The sequence below is a fragment of the Rhamphochromis longiceps genome, linkage group LG16, assembly GCF_057381845.1.
Source record: "Rhamphochromis longiceps isolate RC_006_pf linkage group LG16, R_longiceps_female_GT1.1, whole genome shotgun sequence".
Lineage (NCBI taxonomy): Eukaryota > Metazoa > Chordata > Actinopteri > Cichliformes > Cichlidae > Rhamphochromis > Rhamphochromis longiceps.
Genome location: NC_140572.1, coordinates 28,674,558 through 28,697,085, shown reverse-complemented (window position 1 = coordinate 28,697,085; position 22,528 = coordinate 28,674,558). Strand labels below are relative to the sequence as shown.

Here is a 22,528-nt window from a genome sequence, read left to right as displayed (position 1 = left end):
ACAAACACCCCTATTCACATATGCACACACACCTACACACATACTCAGACGGTCCTCAGGCAGAGGACCCCAGCATACCCCTGCCCCCTGGATGTCAAGGGAGAATATAAAGCTTCTCCTGTAATGCAATATATTCAGCATTTTTCATCAGGTCATGCTTTTTCCTATTAAATCATAATGGAGAAAGGATCTCAGCTAAATCTACCTCTCTGACACGCACACATACAGAGTCGATGTCAGCGATGTCAGGCTAGAGTGGTAGCTAGACCTCAGTATGGCAGCACAGTAGAGGACAGTATTGATTCATCCAGCGAAAAGTCACCTTCTTCCTCACCCCACCCCAGCAGCCGCCTCGAGGGCCCCGGTCATTCCACTCAGCCAATTTGTATGGCTGTTGTTATTATTAGTGTTTCTCTGGTATAGCGCTTTGGTCTAGGGGCACAGACACACCGCTTTATGATGCCGCGCCTAATAAACATCATTGTGATTTTCCCAGGCTAGTAATTAAGTGTGCGGCTAATTTGTCATAGTTAGTTAGTGTGGCGCGATGCCAGAAGAGGGCTGCCTGGGAGGGGTACGGTGGCTGAGAAGGCCAGGAGCTTAACACAGACTTTTGAGCCAAAGCTGCATAACGACATTGACGCTGGACTGGGCATGACAGAGGGCATGCAGGCCCTGACGTGGACATTTCTGTGTACATGATTACAATAGATTTTTATGATTATGGGGGTATTTGAGAGCAAAAGCTTAGAATTTCAATGTGATTCAGTGTTTTCTGTTTTGTTTGACTTTTTTCTTTTAAGCACATCTTAAAATGTGTCTGTGTGTAGACACGGTTGTGTATATATCTGTACAAAACTGTCTCAAGGCTAAAGGGAACAAGAAAAGTGGAAAACAATTGGCAAGGCAAATCAGAATGGAGAATGTATTTAGATTAGGCTATACATGCAGCTGAATCACTGTTTACAGACATTATAGTAAAAAACACATTAAGCCCAAAGAGAGAGGGTGAAAAAAGAAATGCTGCTCATATAACCGAGTTAATCATTTTGCCTCAGAGGTATTGTATATCTGCAAAAAGATCTCATTTGAATGTGTTTATAGTCCCACTGCTTATAAAAGAAATCATGACAAATTAATAGGGACGGTAATAAAGGTTCTGTAGTGCAGGGATTCAGGTACTGCCCCATGACTGCGAACTATTCATCCCCCCCCCCCCCAAAAAAAAAAAAAAGGATTAGCAGTGGACAGTTTTCAAAATAACAGAAATCACATTATTGGCATACAAGCTATGACTCTATCAAAAGTTAGTATGTGTAACAGTTTTTGTACTGCTCTCTAATGGAGTCCATGTAATTGCAGGAAACAAATGTAAGGGGAAACAAACCTGAAACTCATTAGAGCAAATGTTATCCATCATACTCTCACTCTCTACTGCATTCAGAATTTATCTTAAAATTATTTTGTACATTTAATGGCCCTCTGAGGTTTTGGCCCATTATAGAAAGATTTGGTTTAGGGCCAGCCTTTTACATTTTAAATGGAGTACATTAAGCTCCTTTCCAGTGTTTATATTTTTATTCCAGGGCTGTACTAGATTTGCATTATTCACATTTTTAACTAATCCTTACTTATTAATTATAAGGCCTTGGTTCAGCCCCTCTGTCTGAAACTAGCCATTTTAGCTCCTCTCACTTAAAAGCCGCCCGCCCTTTAAACCAACTTTCTTCAGACTGGCTGCCCCGTGCAAACCGAAGGGTCAAACAGCAGGGGAGTGAAACTGCTGTGCTCAAAGCTGGAATCGTGTACCTAAGACCATATTAAAGATATTGCCTCCATATGACATCATAAAAGCCCACGAGTTGAAAAAGTCTTTCTAAAATGAGGGTTGAGCCTTTCTCCATCTCCAAGCATCCACCATCGGAGCAGTCCAATTAATTTAAGCTCTAACACAGTCAAAATCTGACAGACCAGCTTCTTTAGAGTTTAGTTTAGTTTAGTCCTGTGGAATTAAGTTGTACTTTTTAAAAAAGTTGCATCTGTTTTCATAGTTCCTGTATTTAATGGTAATGTATTGCATGCCTAAAGCAAAGAGGCTTACTGTAATTCAGTTTTACCATCCACACACTCACCGACTCATTGAGAATCTGCAGCAGCTAGAATGCAAATTGTGTCTGATTCAAATAACTTATGAGAGATAGATCATGGAATCGTAATTCTATTAAAATTTAACGGCCACAGTCAATTCTGCACACCATTCAATGAAGCCTATGTGTAAGTTAAATAAGGAAGATCTGTAATCAGTCATCTGTCTGCTTTCCTGGATGTTATTTTGCTTTTCTGTTCTCTACATTCCTACTGTTTTCCCAGGCTGTCAGTTTCAATACTGTCATCAGTATTTTAGTCTAATCATCTTCTTGCCTGCTTTCTTTGGGCCAATCAGCCTCACCGTGCGCAATTTAAATCTGTGCTCTCTGTCATTCTCTCTTACGGACTCTCATTGGTGCAAAACACCTCATCCCCATCTCCACCTCACAGACACCTCAGTCGTAACGACATCCAAGCCTCAGTCTCCATCTTCACCACCAGTGTCTAGACTTCGGGTCCTGCCTAAACCCCGTCACCAGTGGGATTCTGTTCTTCCATGTTGAGTCATCGGAGTCTAATCGCCAAATACATTAATTTCTCTATCTCAATAAATCATGTTCAGTTCTTTCAAATGATCTCTCAATCTTGAATTCATATATGTGTATGATGTAGTACAGTTGTATGTTAACCATATCGTAATATAAATTCAGGCCCATGTTGTACACAGTGTTGGCATAAGCATGTGATTAACTAGGCCTATAGAAATTGAGCTAGAGATCCAAGTGATGGACAACCCAGGATTCGTTCAGTTCTGAAATGATAATCACATCAAATAAAATAGAACATTAATCTTGACGTCATGGACAATTTAGGATCTCTACACCGTCAGACACACCATTGTGTCAACTTTGTTTTCACAGATGCACAGTATGTCGATGATGTGGACACACTCAGTCAGTACCAAGTCAATGAACAGCTCTCCTCTTCCAAGCTCTTCTGTTATCGCATATCACCATGCAGATCTGAAATTGTTAGCTGTGCCCACCAGCTTTTCATCTACAAAAGATTGCCTGATTAGACTCTATCAAGTTGCTGTAAGAAAGCTCTGATGCGTCACCGCAACTGAGAATCTGATCTGTCTCTGATTGCTTTCGGTGACATACACAATTACGCAGCTGCTTCCTGTGATTAAACAAACTCTCCTGTTTCTAGGCCATTTCCTTCTTGTCCTCTTCTTCATCCTTTGCTTTTGTTTGCATTCATCCACCTGTCCACTCCCTCTCACTTCCGTGGTTTAAATCACAAAAATCAGCTATGAATTCTGTAATCCCTCATCTATTTACCGTGCAGACAAAAGCACAATAGTTTACAAATACACCTATGATATTTGCAAAGCCACATTTCCACAGAAACAGGAATTAAACAATGTTGAACACCTCAACTGCTCATAATTAATGGAATCTTTATTCACATTTGTAATAAATATAACTAAACTTGCAAGGTAACTTGCTAAGTGATATTGAAGCTCACAGAACTGAGCTTCCAATTTTTAATAAAACTCTCTGAGCAGTGCTGCTTTTTAGCAGTCACGTTCAGACCAGGTTCAGTGCTCACCCTGAGTGGTTGAAGTGGCCTTCACACTGTTTACATTGGTCTTTATTTTAATTTTTGTTGTTATGTATGGTAGTAACTTCCAGTATCACTAAAATACGTGAGTTAGATACGTATCCAGCATGGAATTGTCTCCCCTGCTTGGGGATGGGAGGAGTTACTGTTCCAGCTTGAGGACTTCAAGTATCAGCTAATGCTAATATATTGCTAATGAGTGGAGTGAGGGGTGTAGTGGATGAACTAGCAAACAGATTGGTCCAGCATCTTTAGTGATAAAGCCACTGTACTGACCTGCTGTAATGAAGAGAGGCATGGGTGTGAAGGCAAAGATTTATAATTACTGGTCAATCTTCATTCCTACCCTACTAGTGACTACAAGAATAAGATCAAGGATTGAGTGGTGGCAATTAGCTTCCTCTGAAGGGTGTCTGAGCTTAGCCTTAGAGCTGGGAAAAGAACTCAGTCACCAAGAAAGTGCTAAGAGTAACACACAGGTGTCTTGCATCAAAAGGAATGAGTTGAGGTGGCTCAAGGTACTCCACCTCGCTGAGGTATTTCATTCATTTTATACTGGGAGGAGAACCCGGAGCCTGACCCAGGACACACTGGATATATTATGTGTCTCGGGTAGCTTGGGAATAAGAGAGAGCTCTGTGCTTCTCTGCTTAGACTGCTGCCCCCTGACCCAGACCCAGATAAGTGGTAGAAAATGGATGAGTTGATGGTGCATCTGCAAAAGCAGAATCCACTCCATAATGGAATATATAAACCCCCATGAAATTAGCAGAATCTTGTAACTGTAACTGATTTTATGAGTGTTTAAGTTGAGAGAAATCATAGACAGAGGAAGAGCATAATACACTGTAATGCTACCAATAGGTCCAAGTTGGTATGCTTGTGAATGTAACTCATGAACCACATGACTGAATGTCAGAAATCAGCTACAGTTGGATTCCTTCAATAAAACCATCTTCAACATGTCCCATAACACCTATTTCTGCCACATTAGGTTTTATGGCAAATTCGATTTTATGTCCAAGTTAAAACAGAAATTCTCAGTATTCAGTAAATCTACACAAATGAGCTTCAGACCAAGCCGTATAGAAGTTACCACATTCCTTATTGAAAGCATTTGTCACAAAAATAACTTGTCAAATAAATTGCAATGGTTGCCACGGCCACTGAAGTGTTTTTTCTTTTCTTTTCTTTTTTATAGGTTTTAAAAAAACACATCTAGAAACACAAGTGCACTTAGAGTGTGTCTGTGTCTCAGTCTCTTCCTTGCACTTTCTTTATCCTCTGGCCACATTTCTCGTCAGCTAATTTACCCTCTTCTTCATTTTGCCACCCCCTTTTTTGCTCTTTCGATCCTCTCCTCACTCAATCATCTTCTCACACCCTGCTTTTCATTTTCATCTTCTTTCATCCTCTTCCTATTATGTGTCACTTCATTTGTCTTCAAACCACTCTTTTCCTGCTTTCCACATTCATAACACCTTTTCCCCTCTCTCAGACTTACCTCACAGACTTAGCGCCTGATTTCAATATTGTAATATTGTCCTCATGTGGACATAAAGAACCATAAATGTTCCTATATTTTCTTCAGACTTCAGATTGTTATTTTCCAGACAGGCCTTGTCCTTCTCCTGCTCTTAATCCTTATGTGCTTTACAACCTCTCCCTAAAAATGGAAGGAAAAGGAAAGTATTACAACATGTCAAATGTAGAGAGCATGTCAAATGTTTGTAGTCTGATTTGTAGTCTGTTTGTATTTTAATATACTTAATTTGAACTTTGCACTCACTTTAAGAGGCACATTTACCAATTTGCTGCACAGTGTTGGGAACTATGCAGTTTTAAGGCAGTTTTTTTCTTTTCAGCTGCTCAAACTCCTTTGTCTTATTTTTTTTGATAATTAGACAGACACAGACTTTAGCACCATGACTTTTTAAACGTTTTGTCACTGTAACACAGACAGAATGTTGTTTTGGTCTTGCTGACCAAAGACTTTCTCTCGATGGCAGAACACTTAAAGACTGATATATATTGTTCAATACTTATGATGCATGTATTTCTATTTTTAAAATGTGTTTGGCCTTCCCCTACTTTTTCTAGCCTAACAAATGCAGCATTCATGATTTCAATTTTTAATTTATCAGACCACTTGACAGTCTTTTTCATCTTGCCTCAGTTCATCTTTAACAAGCTCATGCTTTATCATGCTTTAAAGAAGCACAGAGAAGGCAGTGATTATTTGCTTCTGTGTGTGTCTGTGTTTGTGTGACTCAAAGACTTTTAACTTGTACTGAGCTGTGAGTACTGACAATGGCCCATACAGTAGTATGCACTGCAAAAACTATTTTGGGGACTGCTGGCTGAGATTATAGCAATTTAATATCAGTTTGTGTGTGAATCATTTAAATTTATTATGTACTATAATATATATAATATAATAAATGTACTATACATGATGAAATTTCCAAATTCTAATCCTTCTCATTTTATATTGAGAAACATTATCTGTGAATGGTTAGGCTCCTTGTTCAAGCAGTCTTTTACAGAATTCCTGCCTCATATTTACTAGTGAAAAACTTTTGGGACGGAAAACCTTCCTTCCAGTCTTTTTCAAAATTGTTGTTCCAAATTTAAAAGAAGTGTTCATTAAAAACAAATCCATATTTTTTTGTTATTTTTCATAACATTTTCAATGAAAAATAACCTTTAAATTATCTTTTTGTATTTAAACGAAAAGCTTTACATTATTTGTAAATCATTGTGTTCTTCTTTTATTTAAATTTGATACATTTCTCTGAGTTTTTTTTGAAAGGTAGTTGTAATTTTCCAAGATTCTCCAGTGCCTGTGTGTGAGTTACAAAGACTTATGGGAGTGCATATATCAGATTAGCTTCACTAAATCATTTACTAAATATTGAAAAGGCTAAGCCTGACAGGAAATTATCATAGGCCTATATAGTTTCTCCATTTCCCTCCCACATGTGTACAGTATTTAAATGTATTTATGCCATTGTGCATGTGTATGTGTGAGTCTGTGTGCGCGTTTTCGCAAAGCAGCTCCTCATAAGCACAACAAATCATACACTAACTTCACTGGCACAAGGCATTTACCAAAACGGCCATCAGCATTTTAATGACAAAGTCTAATCTATTTATGGCCAGAGTAAATTATTACAGCGGACTCTTGATATTCCCCACAACACACAGAAATTTACATGGCTCACTCAGTTCTGCTGATGGCAACTCTATGCTAATGGTGTTGGAATTTTCTGTGCACCTTTCCAAACAAGCCCATCACACTGAGGTTTAGGTGGATGAGTCAGGGGAAGCATATGTGCAAAAGCATGTATGCATATCACTGCCGCTTGCAACTTTTCATATTCTTAAGAAGGTATGGTTATCTTTCAACTTGAATGCATACGCTGACCGTGTGCACTCTTTCAACTTTGTCAAAAGCCTCTGCAGTTTTTCCATTGCTGACTTTGAGATAATTGCCAGTCTTAATCAACGTGCCTTGCAGATTAACCCAATTTCTCTTCAGGTGTCCTATTGTAGGTCTTCTCTGTGTATGGCATACGGTAAACACTGGACACATGTTCTTTGGTTCAAAAAAAGCAGCATAACTTATGTGCAGAAGAAATCAAATACTAAGGGCCCTTCTATTTAAAGGCTCCACAAATGTAACACTTGGTTTCACAGTGCATCGCCTTAGTTGAGGAATTTCTTGTAATTACTGAGTATTCTTGTACTACAAGTGCAGAGATATCAGTTTTACATGATTTAGATGATAGATTTTGAAAGGAATCTTCATGTAAACATGACAAAAAGACCAAGTATTACTGTCCTTTTCACTAAATTGAAGCAATAGTGTGGAAGTATAAGAATAGATACATTACCTAGTCCCTTCTCAATATTCTAACCACCAACTATTCCACCACCATCACATTATCTTTAAGGAAATTGTATTTTAAATGTAAGAAATCCCCTTACTTTGCTTCAGCGAGTATCTACAAATGCACATTTTTTTGGATTCAGTTTGAGAAACTAAATTGAGGATTAGGCCAAATCATTTTAGATAACTTTTCCAGGGCATTTATTTAGCAATTGGAACCAATGATATATCTAAATATTTGGTCAAACATATTGTTTGCATGAGTGGTTTCAATTTTCTAAGATATTTTTAAAAAACAAAACAAAAACAAACAAAAAATGTATTTAACATCCATAACCCTTTAAAACCGGTCGGGACGGGCACGCTCCGTTTTGCATAGCTATTTTTAAATCGCTGTAGAACCGGAACCAGGTAAGCTAGCACAATGATTTTTTTTTTTTGGCACATGAAACCGGAGGAGTTGTACTTACATCTTATGCCATCAGCTTGTCCTGGGTCACGGTTTCCTTCCACATATGGCTTTGCAAAAACAGCATAAAAAGCACATGTTGGAATAGACATCAGTGCGAGCTATCGTGTGTCCACCATTACCTGGCCGAAACCGGACGTGACGTCATTTTCGCGGAAAATGTATTTTATTTTATTTTTTTACCTTTGGGGCCTTATAAGCCTGTACTGGTGTTTTTAAAAAGTCATGTTTGACTTCATGCCTTTCTGAATAGTTTCTGGGATGCTTAGAACTCAAATTGCACTGCTGGAAATAGTTTATTTTGATGCACATGCTGTCTTTTTTGCAAATTTGCATTATAATATTTATTTTCGTTTTTCCTTCAGGACATAAAAATTGGTGTATCTCAAAAATAAAACTATGAAGACACTCAAAATAAATTTCCTGTTGTTAGAAACTATTTTGTGCAACTTTTTTGTATTTACAGTTTTGACGGACAAACCTCTTAAATTTCTCTAACTAGACATATATGTAAAAAAACAAAAACGATTTTCAATTTTTTTTTAGTTTATTGCACTTTGTTGCAATTTATGTAATTAGACTTGATGCATACATATTATTAAAATTTGGGCTATAACAGTTATATTGATGTATAGCAACTTAAAATGCTCCCAAAAATGACACTATAGCATGTAAAAATATAAAGATAACTCTGGCGGACTTGGTTCTATGGTAGGTCTTAAAGGGTTAAACCTATTCAGCATTACAGTAAAATATAGATTTCAAACTTTCTTTTTAAAAATATTAAAAAACGATGCAAGAATAATCTAAGAATAATCTTAGGCAGTGTGTGGGCTATTGCTTTGTGCAATTGTGCTCATGAATCATCTTGCATCACTTCTATTCTTGCTGAGGTGTGAAAAGAAGATATTACACCTTCTGGTATGCAAGTATGAAAATGATGAAAATGTCTACTCTCCTTTTACTCACAGTTCTAGATACTTAAAAGTCATACAAACAGTATAAAGATCATAAAATTAAAACCTTTAAAGCAGTCTTTAATAATTAGAAAAAAAAACAAACCCAAGCAAAACAAAACAGCAATCATTTTGGCTAAACTTAACCAGGAATCAGACAATCAAACACTGTATGTGACACTAATACAAGAACAAACCTGTTGAATCCCAGAGCAGTCTGTTGTATTCTTTGGCATCTGGGGAAACAGTTTATGTACATACGATGTTGAGTACACGTTTTTCCAGTGGGTCTAAACAGGCTTGTCCAACAGTGGCAAGCACAGAGGGAGAACCAACATTATGAAAACACTACTCCATTCCCCAGCATTGGTCATATGCCTCAAGTAAACCTGAGGTTTATTACTTTCATCCGGTAGTACTGATCTGCTTATATGAGCTTATGAGCTTATATCCGAAAAACAAAGTTGGAAAGATTTGTCCATTCATTACTTGGTGTTACTGATAACATGACACCTGCTGCATCCGTGGGTTGGATGGGACACTGTGGTATTAAAACTACAACTACCAATGTAATCAATAACCATGTTTACCATTAAAATAAATGACACAGACTATTGACTCTCTGACCAAACTCTAGTTTCTGTCAAGGAGATAGTGGTAAAATACATCATCACTCTGCTTATCAGTGGCCGAGGGCCATAAATCTACCTTTTCCCTTGAGCATTTTAAATAGCTGCAGCTGTGTACGTTAGTGTTGAAATAGGTCTTGTGCACAGCCCAGGGACCTGCCACAACTATGTGCTAAACTGGGCATCTTAATGAAATAAAAAGGCTGCGTGTAACATTGAGGTGCCGGTAAAGGATAGAGTTGTCCCCAGTGACACAGAATAATGCATTTAATGTGTTTTGGCTCTATGAGAAAATGTATTTCTCCCAGCCTCCCTTAGCAGCGGCAGAAAGGAGGGAAGGAGAGAAAGAAAGAGGAGAGAACAAAGAAGCAAAAAACAAGCATGCTTGAATATAGGAAACCGGAGGGAGAGAAGGAAACAACCATCAAGACAAAAGCTGGTCCGCAGACACATCACAGCAGCCCTGCCCCGCAGCCTGGATCCACACCAGTTTGCCTACAGAGCAAACCGATCCACGGAAGACGCTGTAGCCACAGCACTCCATGATGCATTAACTCACCTGGAAGAGCATGGTAGCTATGTGCGGATGCTCTTCGTGGATTACTGCTCAGCTTTTAACACCATCCTTCCACACAAACTGGTGGCCAAGCTACAAGACCTGGGGCTTCCATACAGCACCTGCATGTGGATCAATAGCTTCCTCTCGGGCCGTAGACAGAGAGTCAGAGTTGGCCATCACACATCCTCAGCCCTGAGTCTCAGCACTGGCTCACCCCAGGGCTGTGTGCTCAGTCCACTGCTCTACTCTCTCTACACACACGACTGCACTCCTCGCCACCACAGCAACATCTTTGTGAAATTTGCAGATGACACCACAGTGGTGGGGCTCATTTCCAAGGGAGACGAGTCTACGTACAGAGACGAGGTGGAGCAGCTGACGTCATGGTGCAAGGCCAATAACCTCCTCCTCAACACTTCAAAAACCAAAGAACTCATAATAGACTTCAGAAGGAAAAAGGCAGAGATCCAACCACTATTCATAAATGGGGACTGTGTAGAAAGGGTGGCAAGCTTCCGCTTCCTGGGAGTCAATATAGAGGAGAACCTTTCCTGGAGTGTGAACACCTCCGAGCTGCTGAAAAAGGCCCAACAGAGACTGTACTTCCTGAGAATTCTCAGGAGGAATAACATCACACAGAGACTGCTGGTGTCCTTCTACAGAGCCACCATTGAGAGTGTTCTAACTTACTGCATATGCATCTGGTACACTAGCTGCACAGGGGCTCAGAGGAAAGCACTCCAAGGGATCATTAACACCGCCCAAAAGATCACTGGCTGCCCTCTCCCCACACTGGAAGTTCTACACAACGCCCACTGTTTTAAAAAGGCCCAAAACATCATAAAAGACACCTCACATCCTGGCCACTCCCTGTTCGAACTGTTGCCCTTAGGCAGACGGTACAGGGCAATCAGAGCAAGGACTAATAGACTCAAACACAGCTGTTATCCAACTGCAATAACACATCTGAATACTACAAAAAAATGTCCATCACGCCACTCTTGTGTTAATCTATGCACGGTCTGAAGCATGTGTGTGGGAATGTATGTGAATGTTTTACTGTTATATCTTATTAGTATTTTAAGTATTCTATCTATTTTATTTATTGAATTTTATTGTTTTATTTATATTTTGATATTGCTAGGGATGATGCAATGATCGGGGACCATTCTTAATTTCGTTGTTCTCATGACAATGACAATAAAGTTTCTGATTCTGATTCTGAAAACAGGGTGAGGAAAATAGTCAAGGGAGGAGGCAGAAAACAGAAAACACAGTGTTTGCAAATCAAAAATTAAAAGCATAAGCATGCTATACACCAGAGGATGTCCCAAAGATATAATGGGCCTTTCAGCCCCTTTATTTGGGGAAAACAGGTAAATACAATAACAACTTGGACCTCTGCCATCATTTACAGCAGTGTTTGAGGGTGCAAACCTACAAATATTAGAAGGACAATTACCTTACTGTCATAACGCCAGGCCTGTCTCACCTTACTAACTGCATCAAAAAGCAACAAATGATCAAAGTATTGAATATTAACTTTCACAAGGCCATTCTCACAAATCTCTAACAAGGCCCCAGTAACACAATAAACTAATGACTGTTCTAAAGCTGTGTACTCAGAACAAACTTTCTTGATCACAGCTCCACAGTACATAATCATTCTGATTGGCATATTGGAATATATAATTTTTCAGATTTTGTTCTGTGGCAAAATCTCAAAGCTCAAAGATGGAGTGAGAAACTCTGTGAGGAACAGTCGTAACCAATGATTTTGCCCCATGTTAAAATATTTTACCTTCTATTAATGAAATGCCATCAAACTGTGAGCGGAGGTTTCTCTGAAATACGACTCACGTTCAATCACATACAGTATTCAGTATTGAAGATTTGCAAATTATAATAGGAATAACCTTAAACTAATGAAAATCCTTTCCTGGAAAAAACACTGTCGGTGACATTTGCATTAGGGTTGAAAAAAAAAGAGCCATGACGAGTAGACAAACAAAAAGCTGTTTATATTACAACGTAAACACATTTCCAGAGCTAATTTTGTTCTTTCCTGCCTTTGCTGGCATATCGGTACATGTTTGGTACATTACTTCTACCGTTAAGTAGGATAAGATGGCAAGAAGCCATTGGCAGCCACTAGCACAGAGTCATGTGGATTTATCAACAGCAAACCAGTCATACAAGTATTGCGCTATAATGCTGGTAGAGGTCACGGAGTACCTTTAAAAACAGGGGATGATCTCCTCACAGTTCCATAAATACCTTTTAAATGAACAAATCCTCTGGGCGTCAAAAGTTATGAAAACAAACATGAAATATTCTTGTCTTACGGCGATTATACTTCTGCCAAAAACTAATGAGTTTTTCACTTACTCATAGTTTAACTACTGAAAATTTTCACAAAAATCAGGTTAATCTTTGAGTTATTGAGTTAACACATGTAGCATGATACTGGGGAGAACCAATACATTTCTAACCACATAAAGCCGCACAGAGGAGGTGATTAATTTGTTGCTAATTAGATTATCACTGCAGATTTCATTTATAATCTTACGCATACACAGAGTCCTGCACAATGTATTTGGGAACAACTTGAGGTGTAAGGTAGTGTGAAAATACCAAGAAGTTTTCATGTTATCATAAACTTTTTCTGCTGATATGATTAGGTATATTAGGAAAGATTAAATTTATCTTAGTTATCTTTATGTATTTTTTAACCAGCAAAGCAGAATCCTACATTTTATAGGACTTGTGCTTAAGTAACACACTCAATGAAAATAATAGTACTCACCACCCTGATCAGTGCTGACGGTGATGATGGCCACCTGTCGAGGGAACGAGCTCATGTCTGACACACCATTAAGCGACTCGATCTCAAAGGTGTAGTTGGCGTGTGCGGAAAAATCCACGACAGTGACAGTGGCGTTGGTCAGGCCTAACGGTCCTGGCAAGAAGCGAAGCTCGTCTTCACACAGCTGGCAGTGGTCGGGCTCTGGGCCGCAACGTTTACACTGGACGTTGTAGGTTAGGTCCCTGCGACCTCCTGTGTCGCTAGGGGGCGACCACTCCAGCAGCAGGCAGGTGTCGTTCAGGTTAAACATCAGATTTCGTGGACGGGATGGAGGGCCTACAAAAGAGCAAAAACTGATAAACTGATAAAAGAATTTAAAATTATATTTCAAATGAAACATGGGTAGCACTTTCTGTTACAGCTCAGTAATAGTGTTGTAAGAGTAGCATAATAATGTGGAAACAAGCAGGAATTTAACCACAGTTGTTTCCTGGTGATCCTCACATAACTTAAAGTTTGGAATTAGAGTTAGAGGGGATTTTGCACCTTGCAGGCCTGATTCCTGGTTATTACAAAGAAAGTTATCTGTGTAGGTTCCTACTCATCCAGGTCATGGAAAGAAACGTGACTGGACTTCTTAAAGAAGACAACTTAAAGAAGTCTAGTCAATTTCTTTCCAAACTTCTTAGACTACAATAAAGTTCTTCAGGTTTTTACAGTTAATAATCCACAGCATCAAAATAGGATTTATATTGTTACCGTTTAACAGAGAGGAATGCTGAAGGCATAGGGTTGGATTAATTATAGCATTATATTATAGCATTAAAGCATCAGCTAAGATTACCTTATTGTCAAGTGGATACTACCACAAGTCAGTATATAAAAATTTAAATACATAAATATTACTATCATATTACTAGGTGTTTATAACAATATATATACACACACACACACACACACACACACACACACACACACACACACACACACACACACTTTATATAAACTTTATATAAAATATTACATATTTACATTGATTCTGTTGTAAAATACAACTTTGATCCAGTTTGTTTGACTTCTAATACTATATTATAATATTATGAATTGGTACTGCCTCATAGGCATATGTTTTTTGTTCCTCATTATTATACCTATATCATATATATGTAAGATAATACTTTGTTATTACTTTGATATTAAGCTGGTAATAACTTGCTATTTCCATATTAATGACATGTTTCCACCATTAGTACATGACTGTTACCACATTTTTCCATATTATTATTAGTAGAAAGCACAACCAAGATATGTTTAGCTGATGTTTGCTGTGTTTAATTATAAAATCTCACAGTTTACTATATCAAGATTAAATTAAATAACAAAATTCATTGTTAGTCTACAGCAGAATAATCAGGTTTATTAAATAAAGGGCTTACGTGCCCAGCAGTTAGTTTATGTCCATACATACACAATTCTAATATCACTGTTTCTGCCAAATAATTTTTGAGCGTGCTTTCTTTTAATTATATCTTTTAGACAAACTGTTGCTAATATATCTGCAATTCTTTCATTTTGTGTTTCAGACCCATAGTCACACAATTTCACACCACCCAACCAAGTTATACAGGCAAACAGAGTTTCCATCAGCTGCAGTCTAGACACTAGAGACTGCATTCTATCACCAGTCCTGATATGGTGCTATGTTTAACAATGATGCTGCAGGTGCAATCACCTAAATCTTATTATGTGTCTGAATTTGGAAATAGTTAATTCAATCATGCAGTCCTTCCAAGTAGCCAAGCTGTGCATTGTACTATTTCGATAGTAAGAACCAAATGTAAGTTGTGCACACCAGAGTTAGAATGTCTTCCTATACCTGTATAAGAAACATCACCCAAAACTGCCATCTGAGGTCAAAAGCAGGTGAAAGAATGCTCTGAATGTCATAGTCCTCTCATGCTTTTAGTACTGGCTTTCTATTGCCTTGTGTTTCCCTCACTCCCTTTCCTTTTTTTCTGTCCCTCTGTTTGTGTATGTCTTGTCTCCCTGTGAATCCCTGGAGGCGTGACTCTCCACCGAGACAGATGATACACGTGTGTCATTATTCAATCAACCACCTACAGTATATATATATTTGTCATCCACCCCTTGCCAGACTGTCAAATAAATTACTGCAGTAGATGGCATTCAGGCTCCTTGTTGAAACTCTAGTTAACTAATTACACGTTGTCTTTGTTCTCCCAACCTCCAGTTTGTGCCAACCAGCAACCAGTTAACCCCGATCTTTTAAAATCTATCCTCGGCTTTAACTCTGCCCGCCACTCTCCATCTGAAACTCCAGCATCAGCTACCAACCACCTCCAGCTACACACCCTGCCTGCCACTATCCACCGTCTCCTCCAGCGTCAGCCTCCTGTAGTCAATCCACTCTACTGATCTAGGATCCACCTCTGCAGATAAAACAAACCTGAGTATTAAACTGAGTATTTTGCATTTGCGTCAACTAGTGTTTCGTCTAAAACCTTAACACTAAATGTTTTTCTATTTCATAAATGTTTCACACACATATCTTAAAGTCCTGCTGTACTGACTCTTATAATGCAATCCTCACCTGTGCAGTAAACAGCCTAACTACCTCCCTCACATTTCACTTTGCTAAGGTCTTGTGCTCCCTGGATGCGCGTGTTTGTGTGTCAGGGTAAGCATTGTGCAATAGCAGGCAGCCAGCTGTCAACAGGGTGGAGTTAAAAGGCCTGGGGGATTTGAACACTCCCGTCCTGCCAAGCTCACTGTCTGCCAGGACAATGGGATGTTTCCCTCTCTTCCACCATCCCTCTCTCCCCACCGTTGCTAAAATCTCAGCAGACAGGAAAGCTCCTCCTACTGCTCCTCCACTTCTGTCAGCGTGTGTCCATTCTCTCCCTTTATCTCTCTCTGCCTCTATCGGCCATTATCTCACCTTCTCTATTCTCTGCATCGAGGAGAATCCACCCACCTCCCCTCCTGCAGAGCAACCCCACTGCCATCAATCAACTCCTATTCTAAGGGGAGATTGGTATCACCACCTCCTTCCTTTCTCTCTTCACTGTCTACTCCATCCAGCCTTTACACTTTTCCCTCTCCTTTATCTTCCCCTCCTGTTCTATCTTCTCTTTCTTCCTCTCTAACGTTGTCTTCCTCTAAGGCCCTCGGTCTTTAATCTCTATTGTCTTCAACGTCAAGCAAACAGTTTATGTTTTGGCCTACATGCCCCTGATTAAAATGCATTATGTGAGTAAACACAGCTCACAGATTGTAAAAGTAGATGTGGTACACCAGCCTACTCCTCTTAGGTTGCAAGTTTGTCACTCCCACACAAGGCCCTTTTACGCTGTGTTTGTACTTGGAGTGGAAATACTGTTAAAAACAAATTAACAACAGTTGACAAACCATTGAACAAGGCACTAAATTACAACGTTGTATACTGAGGAAGGTGTCTAGTTGTCTTTAGTAAGTGTAGTAGTAAAGATTTAACAATATGCTTTTTTGTTTTCGAGCAAATCAAACTTACCTTGTCAATGTAGTCAATAAATGCTGTAAATACAAATATGCCACCGGAGTCATTTGTTCAGATCTTGGAGTTTAAGAAGCTAGAGCTCATCACTTGTTTGATTAGCTCATGCTTTTAGGACTTGGAAAGTGTCGGTAACTGCAGGTAAGATAAGTTTTCAAGTAGTTGTCAGACAAATAAAAGACCCCAGACTGAAATGCTTTCAGGTTTAAATGTATATATTGAATCATCTGGGCCTAAAATTTGACAAAAAAACATCAAAGGAAGAGCTGAAGCCTTTTTGAGGATTTCCCCTGCAAATATTGCATCCTGCAGGACAATCTAAACTAACAGCATCTCCACAATGACTTGGCTTTGTCTTTCTGTAAAAGACAAATACACTCTTCCACCCTGGAGAGCTCTCAGACATGGCCCCCGTCTATCTCAGTGACAGCTAAATGGCTTTTTAATTAAAGGAGAATTAGTCCGGTTAAACTGTAATTTAATGCAAATGTGAAGTCGTAATGACAGTCAGTGAATCATCAATGAAGACGAGGCAGCTGAACAAAAGCCATGTAATTCATCCAGAGACTCTCTAATGTTCCGTTTCACACCAGATAAGTCCTAAAGACGAGACTGGATTTACGGCCACAGCAAATTCTCTGAGAACACTGGAGTAATCCACCAGCTCTATAGACAAAGTAATAACTTACCAGACTGTCTGGCATAGACAAGTATAGAAATATTTAATGTGAATGTACAATGAATTGATTCAAGTTTAATCAGACAAAATGATAACATGACTATTTCTCTCTCTCTATTTATGATGATGGTGATTACAGCTGTCAGTTCTCCCATAAGTCTGATCACATCAAAAAGGTTGACTAACATCACTGCAGTTATACATGCGGCTATTATGTCTAATGACTCATGTCCAAGGTAGGAGGTAATGCCTTTAGCCAGCTTGCTTTTGCACATCTTCAGCATGTTTTCAGCAGCTCACAATTGTGAAAAGTTTAATTTTTTAGTCATCTTATTATACTATATGAAATGAATCCATGCTATAGTGTTAACACAATTCCAGCAACATGCAAAAGATCCTGGGTTTGATTCTGGACAAGCTACAAACCCAGTAGTGTTAGCCACAAGTCTGGGAGGGTTGTATCAGAAAGGGCATCAATGCCAAATCAAACACAATACCTTAAAATACCTCTTTCTTCTTCTTCTTTTTTTTTTTTAATTTACCATACAAAAGCTCTGTCTGTGTGTTTATTTCTTTATCCAAGAACTCCCACTACACCGTCAGAACTTGAGCAACTAAACATGGCACACAGGTACAGCCAAAGGTTCTTATCTGTAACAGAAATTATGATGTCAGCATGTTTCCTAGCACCCACCTGACAATGGACTAAAATGAACCTTTATGAACTTACAGCATAACATAAATCATTATGTTATTTTTATTTCACAAAATTAATATCTCATTTATATTCAGAAAGGATTAATTATATAAAACTTGGATTATGCATAATATATTATGATGCCATCATACTGCCTGGTAATCACCTAGCAACAAGCTCAAATTACCTGTACCTTTCTACCGAGAGTTTATGCCCCTACCACACAATATGAAAGCAACCAATCATTTTAATTTTATAACAATAACAACTAATTTATGCCCAAAAAAGCTGAACCACGCGTGCCTGGCAACCTCCTAGCAATGGGAGGAAATTACTCTTTTTACCAGTTTTTCAAATTAAGTATACTGTATGAACGTCAAACACTGCTGTAGCATTATGTATATACTAGTCATTGTAACATTACCCTGCCATTATCAGATTGTCTATAAACCAGGCTGCCCTTCAGTCACATGATGTAGTTTGTGCACCTGCACACATCCAAATTTCTCTGGTCACATCTTTTAGATAGTGGATTGATTTTCATCACATCCACCTTTCTAGATGAATGACTAAAATGTGTTGTGCAGTAAAGTGAGCTCAAGTCTTTAACGTTATCATTGTTCTGTTAATAAATTCACTGGAATGCATTTTATATTTTCATTTCTAACTCATAAACATTTGTGCCATCTGCCTGTGAAGTTAAAGACGGAAGGTGTTAATCTGATTGTCAAAGCACACGGTGTGACGATCGTGCTTAAAACCCTTTTTTTTCCTGGTGTACTCACGTGTACAAGCCATAGTTGGAGGATCTTTCTCAGCCCTGAAGAAGCCTTTCTCACAGCGGCAGATAGCAGATGCTTCTCCATAGCTGAAACTATGCGGAGGGCACTTTGAACATTTAATGTTTCCAGCATATGCCTTGTAGAAGCCTGGACGACATGCTGAGGATGACAGACACACAATGTGGCAGTCTGTAAGTGCACAGCCACACCTTCATATAGACGTACAGGTAGAAATATTTCATGCAAACATCACATAGCTTGATAATATTATGCAAAGAAAGAGGCCCTGAAGGGAGACAGTTTATGCTGCAATCCATCAGAAATTCAGACTTTAAATAGATTCATGAAACTCATGTTTTCTATTTAAACAGTGAAACAGGGAGACCATCTGCTTTGGGTTTAGGATTATTTACTCAAAGTATTAAAAAGTATGATTTTTTATTTTCCACAAAAACAAAGATAGAAAGAAACATTGAAATCATCTCTAACTCTGACAACACTTGTAACACAAAAATTCCCACGTTTTTGTTTCCTTTTCGGAATAACAAAAATGGATTAAAACCGAGGGTATTGATTATCAAAACATAATACCAACGTTAGTTTTATTGCCCGCATTTAATTCCCAATAAATAGTTCAAGCTTAGGGAAAGGTGATGAAACAAAAGAAAGAAAGAAAATAGAAAGAAAAAAAGAGAAAAAAAAGAAAATAGTCAGTTGTATCACCTGTCACACAACTAGTTTTGAATTTCCAATGGCTTCAATCAAAACACAGAAATGTCTTCAAGTTAGAAAGGAACCACAGTTGTACTAAAACCAATAAATGTGTGATAGCTGCGCAAAAACTTTTCTGAATATTTAGCCGCCAAAAACACATGGAAACAACAGAATACAACAACTGTTAATATGTTTTGTTAAGCACTGGCTTAATTTGTGAAGACAGAACACAAGGGAGCAGTTTATCTCTGCAGTTTTAACATCTGGTGTCTTTGGTGAATTAGGGTCTTGCAAAATTGTCCTATTTTATTTCAAACCACAATCTCTTCTTAAACGTAAGTGCATCTGTTAAAACATGAATAAATGTACACACACACAAGTGAAAATGAACAAACTACATCTATTGACAGGTCAGCTCTGTCTTCTGGTTTCACGTGGCTCAAGAAGCTCAGTCCACTAGGTCAAAGTCCAGCGCCTGAGTCACATCCATCACAGCCTTCTCCCTATATGGGCTTTGTTGGTCTTTATTCTAACTCATCTGACTTTCTAAGGCTTTTCTGAAAGACATAAGGATTTTTTTTCCATTTCCAAATAAATACTGCTCCTTATATCACAGCAGACTAAGCAGTACAAACTACAAAGCAGCATATCTACTGATAAATCTTTTACTCCATTTAACGTTGCCTTGAACAATTTTCAAAAAATTATGACGATTATAAGAAATCATGTCCAATAGGTCTTTTTGACAGAAGGCATTTTGACATGCCACTGTTACAGGGTTTAAATAGTGTGATTACTGAATACCTGAATTCCATTTGGCTGTTTCCTTTTGACTTATTTTTAATGCTGACTCACTTTGACATTGTCAGGGCTTACTCAGAACTTTCAATAGAAAAGAGCCATAACTAAGTCGGCAGTGAAATTAGTGTTTTTTCCTACCATGACAGTTCAAAATGTCTGATGCAGTGAAAAAGAAATATTTAGAATATCATAAACAGCAACTGAGCAGATGAAATGTGTGTTAATATTTTATAAGCCATTTATTTACACCAACAAGTAAAAACTTTTTAAAATGCAACACAGAACTGCACACTAGAGATATGTAAAAAAACAAAAAAAACAAACAAACTTTCCTCCCAAAGCTAAGCTTTATTGTGAGCCAAGGAGTCATTCACAGGAGGTCAGTGAGTGTGCCAAACATTCCAGGTATGAGGGAGGTAAAAAATACAACAAACAGGCAAGAAGTGACACATGAGGAAACTAATGAAAAAACATCCAAACAAGAGGTACAGGAATGACTTGAAAGCTTAACTGCTGTGAGTAAAAAGCCAATCTGTTAAGGAACAAAGAGAAGCAGGGGGGGTGTACATACTCACAGTGATGATTGATTGGATGATTGAACTCAGGTGAGAATAATCGGAGCGGAGCACGTAATCACAGGGGTGGGAAATGAACCAAAGTCTGTCAGGAAAACTCAACGGAGTGAAACGAACAGAGGTCTTTTCAAAATAAAATTACATTGTTTTGCATTATATTAAGCTATTCTGGAAGCACTTAGAGTTAATTAAGCTACTTGCTGAAATTTTGTAGATATGCTTGTAAAATTCAGGGAAAGACTTGAAGGATATAAATAAAATACGGCTTGCATTTAGGGGCGGAGTAGTTTGGTATGTATGTATGGATTAATAAAAAAAGGAACATATCTGTTAGATCAGACATGTGCTGTGCAGACATGGCTTAAAGCAGCGATTTGCTATACCAACTATACAGTTGTTGTTGTAAAACGAGTCTGCTCTAGTTATAATCCAGCACCAACTGCTGGACTTATTCCAGAAGCTCAAGAAAATTCTCATTTTCATGCTACAGGAGCGAGAAAACGGAATCTTTCATTTTCAAAAAACATTTTCTAAAATAAATTGAAGGATTTGAAACCACCAGCACAGGTTAGATTGATAGCAAAGACCTTAAGTCTAAATAAATGTAGTAGTAAAAATTAAACAATACAGTTACTTCCCTTCTTTAATATTTAAAATCACAGGCAACTAGCTGAAATAGAAAGGCTTATGAGAGTCTTAGCCCTAAGGGATTCACTAAAGCTTTCTTTTAATAGTAGTATTTCCAATCTTCAAAGCACTTCCATGTCAAAGAAGCACACAAACTCTTGTCTGGAGAGACTTCCATTGCTGCTAGTTTTCACATTGATTTAACAAGGTAACATAACGTGAGCCATTTGAAAGGATTCACCTTGAAGCACTGAGAGCCTCTGTGTCTCTCCATTGCTGCTTGTGATAAATGGAGCTGTAGGGAGGGCAAGGAAATGCCTGAAACCACAACTGTGCTGATCAAATGGGGACAATTAGGACAGGGACAAAGAGGTTAACACGCACACAGGGAACACAGCGCACACTGCCAGGGCTAATAGTAATGTTTTTAGCGTAGTCTCATTTTTGTTCAATGAAGGAGTATTTTTTTAAATCGAATTTATCCTTCCTTACATTTGAAACATTTTCTTTTTTTATTCATCATCATTCCTCTTAGAGAATAAGAACAAAAGGTTTACATTTAGTTTGAAGCTGTTTTAGTCGAGCTATTCAAACTGTTATTCGTCTTCAAAACTCTATTTAATGTTGACACACACACACACACACACACACACACACACACACACACACACACACACACACACGTATGCAGCAAATAAACACACAGAAGCTATCTGTATGAATATGATAAGTGGCATCCCCTATGGCATACCAAGGCTGCCTTTATCATTAACCTCTGATACTGACATGTCCTTGAGTCAAAAACCGTCAGTCAACTCCCCCACCCTGCAAGACCCCGCTTTAGACTCTGTCAACCTAATGACGCCTCTCTATGACCTTCGCTGAACTGAGGGGATGTTCCTTTTCGAACCCCGCAGTTTCCTGCTGCAGTATGAGCAGCCAGGCTCTTTGCCAAGGCCACAGTGGCACTGTACAGGGGTTGACCATGTGTCGCTCGAGGATGGACATGCCCGGTGGCCAGGACGTAAGCATTCATGTGTTGGGATGAACACACATAAACACATGCAACAGCTGA

The 22,528-nt window shown here is 38.6% G+C and overlaps 1 protein-coding gene across 1 annotated transcript in view; it reads right to left on the bottom strand.

Moving 5' to 3' along the window:
• The window catches only part of LOC146651332 (ephrin type-A receptor 6-like), a 191,870-nt gene that overhangs the window by 78,070 nt on the left and 91,272 nt on the right, over positions 1–22,528 (bottom strand). The window contains exons 4-5 of the mRNA XM_085383465.1: positions 18,740–18,895; positions 13,026–13,361 (exon numbers count right to left, since the gene is read on the bottom strand). Of these exons, the coding sequence (XP_085239591.1) occupies positions 13,026–13,361; positions 18,740–18,895 (492 nt within the window). The remainder of the gene's footprint in view (positions 1–13,025; positions 13,362–18,739; positions 18,896–22,528) is intronic.